At 44.2% G+C, this 13,109-nt stretch overlaps 1 protein-coding gene across 1 annotated transcript; it reads right to left on the reverse strand.

Annotated features, from left to right (window-relative positions):
• Positions 1 to 411: 411 nt before the first annotated feature.
• Positions 412 to 12,599, reverse strand: LOC133000451 (CTTNBP2 N-terminal-like protein). The gene is made up of 7 exons (XM_061070392.1): positions 12,551 to 12,599; positions 9,460 to 9,564; positions 3,151 to 3,378; positions 2,212 to 2,319; positions 1,907 to 2,095; positions 1,596 to 1,766; positions 412 to 1,481 (listed from the first exon to the last, which is right to left on the reverse strand). Exons 1-7 carry the CDS (start codon positions 12,587 to 12,589, stop codon positions 540 to 542), a joined length of 1,782 nt encoding a protein of 593 aa, XP_060926375.1. The 5' UTR covers positions 12,590 to 12,599; the 3' UTR covers positions 412 to 539.
• Between the last annotated feature and the right edge of the window lie 510 nt (positions 12,600 to 13,109).

The raw sequence follows: 13,109 nt of genomic DNA on the forward strand, positions 1-13,109 counted from the left end.
CTATTATACATGTTAAAGTAGGGAACAATAATAAAATAAACTATGCACTTTTATAAAAATTACTGTACAATGAAACAAGACTATGTAGCATACATTGGTCCAAGGATGATTTATGATGATTATTTGTTGTAATTAAAATCCACTTATATACTTGAGACAAAGTAATGAGGGAAAAAACAAACACCTTGTTGGTTAATAAATTGTATTCTTTGGAAATAACCCACCATTAAAAAGACCGTAGCAGGATGCTGTAACCACCAGCATATAGTGTTGGCACATTTGGAAACTAAAACCATCAGTTGTAGCTGCACATTAGCACCAGCTCCTTAACCAATACCTAAACGAGTGCCTTAACTCATATGATAAAAAATTCTAATAAATACAAATAACGTAACAGTGTTTGAGGGGACCTTTGTTCAAATAAACACACGGTATAAATCCTGTCTCATATAAAACAATGTCTCAATCTCAATTATGAGATGTGGATCAAACTGTGATGTCACGAGCAGAGCAGCAGCTGACAAATTTGTTGTGATCACTTAATTGGATGAAACCACCATGTCCAGTTCTTTGACTCCCTCCTGACCGGAGGTGAGGCCACAGCTGCCTGAGAGGGGGCTGTCGGAGAAGTGGCTGGAAGACCTGGGAACCGTTGCCGGGGAGGGAGGGGCCTGTGCCAGACCGGGTTTCTTAGGGGGTATGGGTGGAGGATTGCCCCTGTCCGCCCTGGGGATGATGGGGGATCTGATCCCCTGGGGAAGAGCCCCCGCTGCCCTTCCGATGACGGGAGACAAGGGTGCTGCCAGGCTGCGGTAGTCTGTACCAAAGGGCGAGTTGTTTGGTGCAGCGAGCTTTGGTGTAGCATTCTGCTGGACAGTGGTAAAGCGAGACAGGACCTGGGTGACTGTGCTGCGGGCCATCTGCTTAACTGGGCTGACCTCCGGGGAGGAGGTGCTGGTCACAGTGGGGAGTTCCTTTGGCGAGAGAGGAGGAGCCGGCAGGGCGGCCTGGGACTGAGGTTCCGGGTCAATCGTACCTTGGAACTTGTGCCGAGCGGCATGGAAGCGCTGGTTGATCCCGGCCTGGTAGGGAGACTGGTAGCTCCCAGGACTGGGGCTACCTGCTGGACGTTTGGTAAGAACAGGGGAGGCGCAGGGGGAGGAAGGAGGCAGGGCGGAGGGGGAGAATGACGTCTGGTTCTGATTAACTGGAGGGATTTCGTTCCCGTTCTCTTGGCTCATCGTCTCTGAGAGAACGCTGTTTGGGCCGTGGTGCCCGTTGGTCTCCATTGGACAATGATGACCGTTGACCTTCGGTTGAACGGGCTGGTTTCTGTCTTCCTCAATGTCCTTGACCTCGATAGTATCTACTGTTGTTTTTCCTGGAGGAACTTTGGTGGCCCACTCCTTCTCCTCTTCCTCCACTGGCGCTGCATCTGTCACCATGTTCCCCTCCTCCAGGTTCCTCTTCAGCTCCTCTACCTAATCACAAAATGAGCAGAGAGATTGATTTCAAACATAAATGTATCAGATGTAGTGATAGTGCCCCCCCCCCCTGCTGTCAGCAGTGTGACAAACATATCAAAGTGTTCACACCTGCTGTTGTAGCTTTTGACAGTGAGCCTCCTCCTTCTTTAAGCGTGAGCGGAGTTGCTCTCGCTCCGTGTCAAACTCAGCCAGCTGCTCCTCCACTCGCGCCTCCATCCGAAGCGTGCGCCTCCTCTCATCCTCCAGCTCTTTTTCCAAGGCGTGACATGCCTCCTTTTCCTGAATGAGAAAAACTTTAACTCAACAAAGAGAGGCAAATCTGACAAAGCCTACATTTTTTAGCATACAGCACAACAGAGGGAATGTGTGCTAAGAGTAAGGATTGAAAATAAACTGTCAAACTTTCAGAATGTTAATACCTTGTCCAGTTTACGGCTCAGCTCAGTCTGCCGGTGACCCTCCTCCAGAGCTCTGGTACTCGCCCACTTGCACTCTTTGGCCAAAGCGCAGGAGAGCTGTTTGTGCTGTGCCCGTTCTTCTTCCAGCTGGTCAGCAATTCGCCGCTGTTCTTTTTCCAACCGCCGGACCTGACTGCGCTCAAACTCCAGCTGAAAGGACAGAGCCAAGATGCACCTTAGACAAACTTGTCAAACACCCCAAAGCTCAAATCAACTCCTATCAGACTTATACAGCACCCCCCATGTTTATTTTAATTAGAGGGCACCTGTTGTTGTAAGCGCTCCCTCTCCTTCTCCAGGATGTAGGTGACATCATCTCCCTCGGCTGTGTCCTCAGCGTGCCTCCTCTTTTCCTCCTCCAGATCTTCAATAACCTGAAATAAACACAGTGGGGGGCCAGAGAGTCAAAAATGACATTATCTCCCTTAAGTTTGGTCTGTTCGGTATGTGGGGCCAAGAACAGCTCATTTGATCTTTGTCTTTGTTGAATGCTAAAAGATGCATTATGTTTAAACGTGATGTAAATTTTAATTGCAATAGCAAAAGCCCTAAATGAGTCTATTGATTCGTTTTTTTTACCACATTTTAAAACCGTCTCGTTGGCCTTCTACTTTCATCCTGGCCAGTGTGACACATTTTTGTGTGATGCGTTAAGATTCCCGATGAGATCAAGAGACAATGACTTAGTGTGTTTCCTCACCATCTATAAATGAAGGAATGTTCTCACACTCGCCTCATGCTCACATGCAACCATAGAAAAACTCCAAATGCGACATCAAAATGCAAGCATTCTTTATTTTCCTGTTCATGTTTGTTACCCAGCACTTGTGAGAGTGTGTGTGTGTGTGTGTGTGTGTGTGTGTGTGTGTGTGTGTGTGTGTGTGTGTGTGTGTGTGTGTGTGTGTGTGCGTGTGTCTGGAAAAAGTCCTTCCGAACATTATACTGTTAACTTGGTTTCTGCTTTTCCTTGAAGACATTTCCATCAGTGTTTCATATAGAATATCTTTTTAGAAATAATGTCCACACAGCTGTAGTAACGTTACACTTATCTGGCTACCTCCTCCTCCACATGTGTTTTTGTTTAACAGTTTCTTCTACTCAGGCCAACTTCTGTTTTGCACGATTACGATTTTCTTGTTTTAATCAGCACAAGGAACCAGCTCATTTCTGCCACACGTAAAGAAGAAGCTCTCATCCAGACTCACCATCCTGTGCCTGCTCTCTGCTGCAGCCAGCTGGGCCAACATCTTCTCTTGCATCCTCCTGCAGTGGCTCACCACCAGTTTGAGAACCACCAGTGGGTTGGAGGCCGGGGGGGAACAGTCCTTGCTCTGACCCCCTACGGCCTGGCTGTCTCTCTGCAGGGCCAGGAAGGGGTCGCTGAGGTTGTACCTGCCGTACTGCTCCTGGATGAACAGCTCTTTACGCTGGGCCTGAAGAGATGAGGAGAGGAGTGAGATGATCACAGAAATGGGCATAAACTGCCTCAGCTTCTAACACTTGTTGGATGTGAATGATCTCTTGCATCTCATATCTGAGTCTCAGCCATTAATTAAACTATTGAACAGATTGCCAGGACATTTAGGGCAGATATTCACTTTCCCCAGAGGATGAATTTGAATACTCTGCAGATCCCCTGACTCTTGTACCAGCATGAGGTTCACATTTGGGGTTGGGAGTGAAATGCCTTGATGACCATTGGATTGATCGCCATAACATTAGCGTGTTAGCATGGTGATGGTAATTTCTGTAAAATTAGTGCTTTGAAGAATGCAGCAGATCTGTCGACCTGAACTTGTGATCTCTTGATCTACCCTCTGCTGCAACTTGAAAACTATTGCACATTAAATGATGTTCCTCAAAGTTTCTATATTTATATAATAACTTTTAATTTACTGTTACATTATTTCCTAAATCTAATCTCTGGCAGATATGATTTAACACGCTGCGGTTGTTTCTGTCCAATTTAAACAGGAAACAGGAAACTGCGGTCAACACAATTATAGAACGGTATATGAGCAGGAGATGAAGAAAAGGGGTAAAAGAGGAAATGCATTAAAAAAAGAGTGCTCGCTAGAGGGATGAGCAACAGATGGTGTTTCTGTCTGTAGCAGGGCAGCTGCTTCGGACTGGGCCTCGGCCAAGGCAGACCTGTTCTGTTTAACTCATGACAAAAGGAGGGATAATGGCAGCACGGCATTTCAGGTTCAGCACATCGAGAGAGAAGATAGAAGAGGGCGGCTGAGGCGGAGCTGCCATTGGTCTTAGTGAGGTTGCAACAAAAGAGGATCAAAAGATTAGAGAGAGCAGTTTCCTCTCAGGCAGGAGCGAGGACAGAACTCTTGACGACTGATACTCAGATTATTCTAAAAGTTCAAAGAGTCGTCAGGAGAGTGGGTGAGCCTGCAGAGCAATATTCAGCCGTTTCACTAGGACCATGACCATTGATCTATTTTATCTTCCAATACTAACTCTGATCATATTGATTGGATATCAGTACTTTCTTTTTTCCAAAGTTTGATTTATGATATATACACCTCACTGTAAAGAGCTCATTGAAACAGCTTTGTATGACTGGATATCCGAATCAGAATTATTGCAGAATTATTGCCGAGTAGGTTTACCCATACAAGGAATTTGCTGTGTATTTAGGGGACTGATAGTCTTTGAGTGTGTCCAATTTGGTGCAGCTTGATTGAATTTAAGGGGACTGCCGGGCCTTGGCAGAGGTATGGCTCTACTGAGAGACATTCTAGGTTAATGTGGACCAGTCACAATGTGCCCGATATCCGATGCACTTCATAAGGTACAAATCTGTTCAGTGTATTCCCGGAACATGAGAGTACAAGACTTTACAATTGTTCTCACTTCGGATCTATAGGCCTCTGTAAAACTAATTCAAAGCTGTACTTTAAAAAACTTTTTCAAAGGGCGGTGAGAGTCGATGAAGGACTTCATACAGAGAGTCAGACTTCACACATTAATCCATTAGAGTTAACAGGCTTCTTGATCATCATTGTTCTGCATCTTTAGTTACATGTTGGCTCATCTGGAACAAAGAGAGACTGGCAAGGCTGCCAGGCTTTGCTGCTGTTATTTGATCCAGTCCACTGAAGGCGGATCAGACGGCATGAAGGGGCGAAACAGGAAAACACAAGGTGCCCATGAGATTTCAAAAATGCCTCTCAAATATGGGCGCTGCATTTAAAGCGACACCAACACTTGACACCTCTGTAACAGTTTGGTGTGCGATTCCGATAATCTCGTGAATGTGGCCCTTAGTCCTTGTCCCGTGTGTACGGTTTCACTTCTGATTGACGTGACATTTGCCTGCATGATATTTTTTTGAATGCAAACTTGTGATTTATGTAAATGCTAAAGTTTAAATAGAATACCTTGAGCTTCATTGCATGCTGCCCATCAATCTGTTGAGATTATTCCTTTTTTTTTATTTTTTAGAAAAAGGTTGTAATCTAATTTTGAAGTCAAGAGACGTGTGTCTACAGAATTGGCCTACAGCTCGTTCCTGTTCCCAGCAGTGACACTCTGCTCTGATGTGTCACTTTACATTCAGTGATTAAATAAGCTTAGACCAGAGTTTCCATTCTCCACACAAGTTGCTCAAGGATATAGAATCAGCCTGACTGTCACTGCTGAAGTGGTGGGCAAAAAAAACTTGATTTCGCAGTCTTGGTTCATGCAGGGGACAGTCATTGAAAATGTAGGAAGAAAAATTAACAAAATGTTCTTGTTTTTCTATTAATCCAGTCTGCACATGTTTCCTAAACTGGGTTATTGGCCTTTACATTTTCATTCTTTCACCTAATTAACAGGACCCTGATTCCACAAGTTCACTCATAATGCAGACCCTGCCTACCCTGCCCCCTCCCTCCCCAGCCCCTCAGTCCACAGACACATGTGCTTGTCCACAACACAAAGAGACGCTGTTTTCCTCTGCATCACTTCTCCACTGCTGAAAGGAAGTGAATGGAGGGATTACAGGAAACACATTTTTTGGTTACTTAATACTTAACACCCAAATCTACCAGCGCTTATTCATTACATCTTGCTGTACGCGAACAATACCCAAAAACAGGCTGTTTTGCACCGCGGTCTACAGTACCTCTATTATTCATGCTTTTGTCTGTCGACTACAGTTCTTGGCAACCTGCAGGTTTTTGCTTGGGAAGCCGTCTTTGTGCCATGACTGCACTGGTTTCAATCCAGCTTATCTTCTGCTGACACATGCCTGGTAACTCTCAGTCATGCAATGTTGGCGCCACAATCTGTATAAAACCAAGGCAGGGTGATGTATGAACTTCTTACCCCAGAGTCCTATATGTTTCACAGCTGCTCATGCAGATAGCAAATAGTCTGAAATTAAAAATTATCTACAAAGGACATCTGAAAAATACTATCCATCCTCATGATCTGTTCGTGAAATGCTGTGAAGGCCGGCAGAATACAATCAGCTGATGCATCTCCGAGCCAGAAACAAAGCTATTTTTGGTTCTCCAGCGCTCACCATTAACAAAGACCACGAGGTAAACCCCTTTTTTTAATGCTTGTTCATTTGGAGCCATGTGAACTCAATATTTAATGAAAGGCTCATTTCCATATTTGAGCCCCCTTTGAACTTTAAGTAAAGACACATATTCTTATCCCAAAGCAAAGAGACTACTGGATCCCTGCAGGACTTTCTGTGCCAAACACGAGCACTGCCAGAGACTTAACTTCCTTTTAAAAGCCACAGCGTGAGCAGCTGCACAAGTGAGTCACAAGAGGAAAAATGCAGTGGATGGTTAGAATGCCACTGATAGTTTTGCACAATTAAGTATAGCGGCCCATAGAAAGCCCACATAATTACCTCACATCCTGTGCCTACACTTTATCCTGCAGAAAATCACTGACTCAAGAAAGTCACACTTTTTAAGCAGACGACACGTGGAAACTTGTCAGATTTTATAATAAGCTGGATGATAAAGAAAGAAGTGAACACTTCACCATGTGATGAATGGTTGTAGGGTGTTATCACCATGGTGATTTGTGGTTAAGTCAAACACTTCTTGTGTGACACTGGGTGAAGCGGTGACACGTCAGTCAACATGACTGGACCTACTTCTCCAATTACTGTAGTTCCAGATCTGTTCGGCCGTCCTTAGTGCACTTAAAATGCTAACATCAGCAAGCTACATACTCACAGTGACGGTGCCAACAAGTCAATGTATTACATATATGATATCATTCTATTCATTTAGCATGTTAATATGCTTACGTTTGGTCATTGGAAGAAAATCAAGTACAGATGAGTGATGTGACATTAGTTTTACAGATGTTTGGTCATAAACCCAAGTTTTTGACAAATTCAAACTTTGTCTTATTTGAAAAGGAATCAAAGTAAGTTAAATTCGTCCTTATGGGAAATTTAAATGCCTGAATCAGATTTCATGACCCTTCTTTTTTCAATAGTTGCAGAGACATTTCTCACAAGACCACAGATGTGAACCAAATTTAGGTGCTAAAGGAAACATTAGGGGGATTTTCAAGTCAGTAGAATACATCCTCTGGGGACTATAAACATCTCAACAAATGCTTGTGCCAAACTAGCTGTTAGCTGTTGAGCTACTTAACGTGAAGCAAGTTTTAACCTGCAGGGGGTGCTAAAAGAAAGGTCAAGGGATCCCTGAAGTCAATAAGCTTCATCCTCTAGGGACAATGAATGCCTCTAAAAACATATGGCAAACCACCCTGTCATTGTTCCCATATGCAGTGCACCCACTGGCCAATGTCCTTGCCATCCATAGACTCTTAGCAGCTCACATGGCTACAAACACAGGAATTACGAAATTATGTTTTGCTGATAACCGTCTGTTTTCACATGAAGGCGAGACTGCAAATTCCCCCATCGCTCATTCCTTAAAAGCACTGAGGTACGAGTCCTTCAGAGAGGAGATCAGTTTTCACTCACGCTCTGCGGTTAATTTCCTACAGGTCAGTGGTTATACGCTCGTTTAAAGCAGCGTCCGAGTAAACACTGCAGCACTGATTCACTCCCCTACTTGAATGGGTTAACAGTTTGTCCTGGTAGAGCCATGAAAGAGGCACAGCCATGTTCCCCTCCAGCTCCAGTTAAGGCCAATGTTTATTTGTTCACTCCTACTCTCGCTCACATTGAGTCATCAGGCACCCAGCGTGCTGTAATTCTTCTTGCCTTAGATGGCCAGGTCCCGGGAGAGATGGAGGAATGTGGTCTAGACACAACACACGAACATTCATCAGTGGTCTCTTAGACGGCTGATGTCTGGTTTGTCCTTTCAGTGGTGCGTTTTATGCCGGGAAAGTGAAGTACATCCCACGAACGAAACAGCTGTAAAACTCAAGTATTTATACTGAGAGTTAAGTTTGCAGCTTTGTATTTATGTTTCAGAAAGGTAGGACTAACTTTAGTAGAAATGCTACAACATTTCTTCTGTTTAGTTCTACTCTTAAGTTTGTGTTTTATAAATAGCACAACAGAGACAATCTAACTTGAGAAAGAATACAGCTCTGTTCATGAAATGAAACACATTCTTGAGGCCATGTGAATCGTCACTGAGAGCTTAAGTATGTGGGCCTGCAGGACACTGCACCACAAAGTGCGCAGTGTGGGGAAAATAGCCTGACAATCCTTTAATTGAAACGGAGCACTAATCCTGCCACATTAAGACAACCTAGGGTTTGAACTAGTGGCTATTTGCTGGTACTGTGTGTGTGTGCGTGAGTGTACACTCTAAATGATGTCCTTTCCTAATTGGGTTTTATTCAGGTTCAGTGGGGTGAGTAACAGGACACAGTAACATTGGTTAATCTTAATTGTTTCAAACAATTTTTTTCCACATTTTGATGCCAGTTCGGGCGGCTGTGGCTGAGGGGTAGAGTGGTCGTCCTCCAACCTGAAGGTTGGCGGTTCGATTCCCAGTCTGAACCATCTGCATGCCGAAGTGTCCTTGGGCAAGATGCTGAACCCTCAATAGCCCCCCATAGAATAACAAAGTGCTGCAAGTAGATGCACTGTATGAATGTGTGTGTGAATGGGTGAATGTGTAACTGTACTGTAAAGCGCTTTGAGTGGTCATCATCAGACTAGAAAAGCGCTATATAAATACAAATCCATTTACCATTTACCATTCTTTCTGTAATTTAGGTCCAATTACAACAAAACTGGCTTCTATAAATGTATATATCCAAAATACAAATAGTAGCTTTTTAAAAACAAAAAGCTACTATTTACCACTGCCCTACTTTGTGTGACCATCATGGGGAGCTGTCCATGTTAATCACAAGCGTTGTCGGATTAGAGCAGTTTCTTTCTACACTTTCTTCTGACTCCCTGTTGTGAAAACGTGTCACCAATGCATTTTATTGGAACTGTCATTAACCTTCAACCTGACCACAGCTGCTGTTCTCCATGACCCAGCTAACAGCTTTTCAAACAGCCACTTTTCAAGCCTGCGGGGGTGACAGATTTTCTTTACCTTCAGGGCATCGATGACCAGGTCCCGGGCCTCCAGCTCTCCCTCCAGGATGCTGAAAAGCATCAGCAACTCCGGCTTGCTCAAACTTTCCATGTTCAGCTTGGGCTGTGAGGACAGAAGATGAAAGATGGTTGACAAATTGATTTTGAGGTTTTATTTTGTTAAACGGATGCAAATGCGCATGAGTAGCAGTTTCATGTTCATAATAATACTTCACTGCTTCTTGTGTTTTTGGTTTATGTCATTTATCTTGAAACAAAGCCATGTTTCCCATTCCTCCCCAAATCAGACCCCACGATAGAGACTTCTGATCTATCTGATATAATCCACTGATTTATGAGCTTTATATGTGGATCCGCGCTTATTAACACGGGAGGGACTTATTACCACCGCCAGGGAGGTTAGGTCTTCACCGTCAGCGGGTTTGTTTATTGATTGACAGCAGGATAACACAATAACTACGGATTTCTTCATTCTTAGTGGAAGGATTGGACATGGGACAAGACATATTTAGGGAACTGATATCTATGAGTGTGACTGGTGTGGCTTGATTGAATTTAAAGGGACTCTCTGAAGTATATGCTCTACTTTAGAAACTTTTTTCTCTTCATATGAAACAAACCAAACTATCAAATTTGGAGGTAGTTCATAATAACGCAGAATATGAGCCTTTAGTATCACAGAAAAAGTAAAAAGTATTTTGTGAGTGTTGACGTCTAATTTACATTTAATTAAAGATAAGGGATCATCATCATCTTCCAGTTAATCAAATATTTGAGGCCGACTAACTTAACTTTGAAATGTTAAATATAAAATGACTTTGTTTTGTTTTGCCTCCGTATGGTCCATTCATTGCGTGCCCTGACAGTTGGTCCATGCTGGAAATGTGATGTGGTCTCTTTGTAGTGTCTCTGCACTCTAATCTCACAGCTGTGTTGGTACTGCTGACAAGCCCTGTGGTGCCCACACCTCAAATATCCAACCGCAATCTGGCCAAGTGAACACATGCGGGCCCCCCCCCCACTTTGAAATGCGATCAAAGCTGTTGATGTTTTTACACCAAGCAGCATCCTTTTATTCCAGATGAGACCCGACTTGCGTTTGACGGATGAACACCGGCTGAGTGTTTAATGACAGAAACTTACTCGAGCTTGACTCTCTGGAATATTATTTTTCCTTTTGATATACGTGCGTCTCCCTCTCTGCTGTTTACTAGACTGGGATCCACACCTGAACTAGCGTGCGTCCAACAGGCCGTGCTTTGAGCAGCCTGTGGCGGCCACAACTTTCCACATCATGAAGTCATCAGGACGGGGGTGGGCTGCTCTCTCCAAGCACTGGTTGCATAATGAGATACAGGAGCCACCGGCCTTTCATATTTGAGCTGCAATATTTCCCAGGCATCTTAAATATCTTTGAGAGTAGAAACTTGCAGATAAACAGTGTTTGCAGTAAACGGTGTCACCCGTGCAGGGCAGTTTAGAGAAGTGAGAGGAGGTCTGAGCCGTGACCCTGGTGAACTGCTCTACAGCCTAATCCCCAGAGCAGCGGGCCCTCACAAAGAGGGCACACAGCGTTCGAGCTGTGCCTTCACCAGCACTCAGGGGCTGCGGTTTAACCACAGGAGTAAAATGCCAATTAAATTACAACATACACACCTCCCATGGTTTAGGTTTACAGGCTCGCCTGCTAATTTCACAGGCCACCGTAATCACGGCAAGAGAAGAGTGCACGCTGTGTGATGAGAAATGTCTGAACCCAACAGGAGTCTGTCCTCGCAGCTTGTTTGGATCCTCATCGTTTTCATATTATTTCACCTAATCCCCCCCTCGAGTTAGTGCTGGTAATCACGAGGGTATACAAACACGCAGGAACAGCATGGGAAATACAAATATTCCCACACGTACTAACGACTTCACCACCTCAAACTCCCTGTGTCCGTAATCCTTTTTATCCATGTTTGTTTTAAGCCTGGTGAGCCATGTGCCTCCTCTGCAACACGGTAAACTCATTAGAAACACACAGCACAGCAGCTTCCACTCCAAAAGCATGTGCTTTGAAAGATGTTCCAGGTTTGTGAGTTGCTGCCGGATTGTAAATGATTGGTTAACATTCAAGTGCTCATGTTGGATCACAGGAAAAAGTTAAGAGAATATCAGATTATGATGATTTATGACCAAATAGGAAGATCTTAAATATGTTGAACTTCTCCCCTTGTCGCCGAACAGACACAAACTTTTTTCAGGGCATAAAACTGTCATCACCAAGCTGGAAGACAACAAGACTCCTAATTTATGTGAAGCTGCTTGATTTTTTAACTTGATCGTTCAAAGATCAACTGCTCATATTGAATCACAGGAAAAGTTAGGGAAAGTGTAGATTGAGATTAAACTTATTTATGACTAAATTATGATCACTTTACATACTTTGGCTCAAGGGGTCTCCCAAGCAAATTAACTCGTGCATGAAAATGTCATCGCCCTCTTCCAGCGAGAATAATAAAACTAATACAGTGTCACAGACTGTGAAACCTTCTCTGCACCTCTGAGTTTGAGCCTGAGGTGAGCGGAGGGGAAGTAGATGCTAAGAGCTTCCTCCTCCTCCTCCTCCTCTTCATCAGGATCTGAACAGATGCTGCATGTCTGGATGTTAAATTGGATTTGTTGGACAAACCAATTTCTGTGTGTAAGCCACTTGGTCGCTCGCTCTGCTGCCTGCCTACTGACCCAGAAACAAGCAGCACGACTGTATTAAAGAAAGTTGTTTAAAACATAGTAAAAAAACAAAAATAAATCGGGATCCTTACGGAGATTAAAGGGTTTAACGGAGTGTGAGTGGAGGAGATGACATGTCTGTGTCTCGTCTTCTCTTCACATGACGCATCTTTAGTATTAATGTGTTATTTGCTTGAACAAACCACCTGAACTTGTCTTCAGATTGAAGGAAGATGAGAAAAAGAAAAATCGGTTTGGCCTGTTGACGACTGGAGCTCGGCTGCATGTTCCTTTCTCTCCTTGAGTCGGTGAAAGTGAAGAAACTTTGTTGTCTAACTTCTCTCCACTTCGCCCTGAGGCCTGTGAACTCTTCTTACCTTCATGTGCTCCTCCGCGCTCCTCAGGAACTCCACCATCAACTTTTCTCTCCTGTCAGAAGATTCGGTTTCTCTCGGATCTGCGTCCGATTCTGATCCCGACGCAGCGGAACACAGCCCGGGTCCCAGCGCCGCTCTGAGCGACGGCCGTCTGCAGCCAATGGGCGAGGAGGAGCTCAGACCAGCGACCAATGACAGGGGAGTATTCGGGGGAAAGGGGCGGGGGCAGTGTGGTTCCGCCCCTTGGATTTTGGTTGGATTTCTTTGTTTAGTGTTTGAGGAGATCCAGCCTCTTAAAGAATCTGCCACAGACACGTAGAGAGTCTCTCCAGGCTGTCCTCACTGCTTTATATACTTTATATCGAAGGTTTTTAACTGGGCGAGGTTATAAAGTACAACTTATGATGGGATTTTAAAAGTAGAGACGATAGTTAGAAATAAAAACACGATAGGATAAGACGAAATCAAACTTTATTGATCCACACAACAGAGTAATGCAGTTGTTACAGCAACAGGCAGGTCAGAAGGAGGTGGGCAAGAGAAAGAAACAGGCAATATA

Source organism: Limanda limanda, chromosome 4 (genome assembly GCF_963576545.1).
Source record: "Limanda limanda chromosome 4, fLimLim1.1, whole genome shotgun sequence".
In the NCBI taxonomy this organism is placed as follows: domain Eukaryota; kingdom Metazoa; phylum Chordata; class Actinopteri; order Pleuronectiformes; family Pleuronectidae; genus Limanda; species Limanda limanda.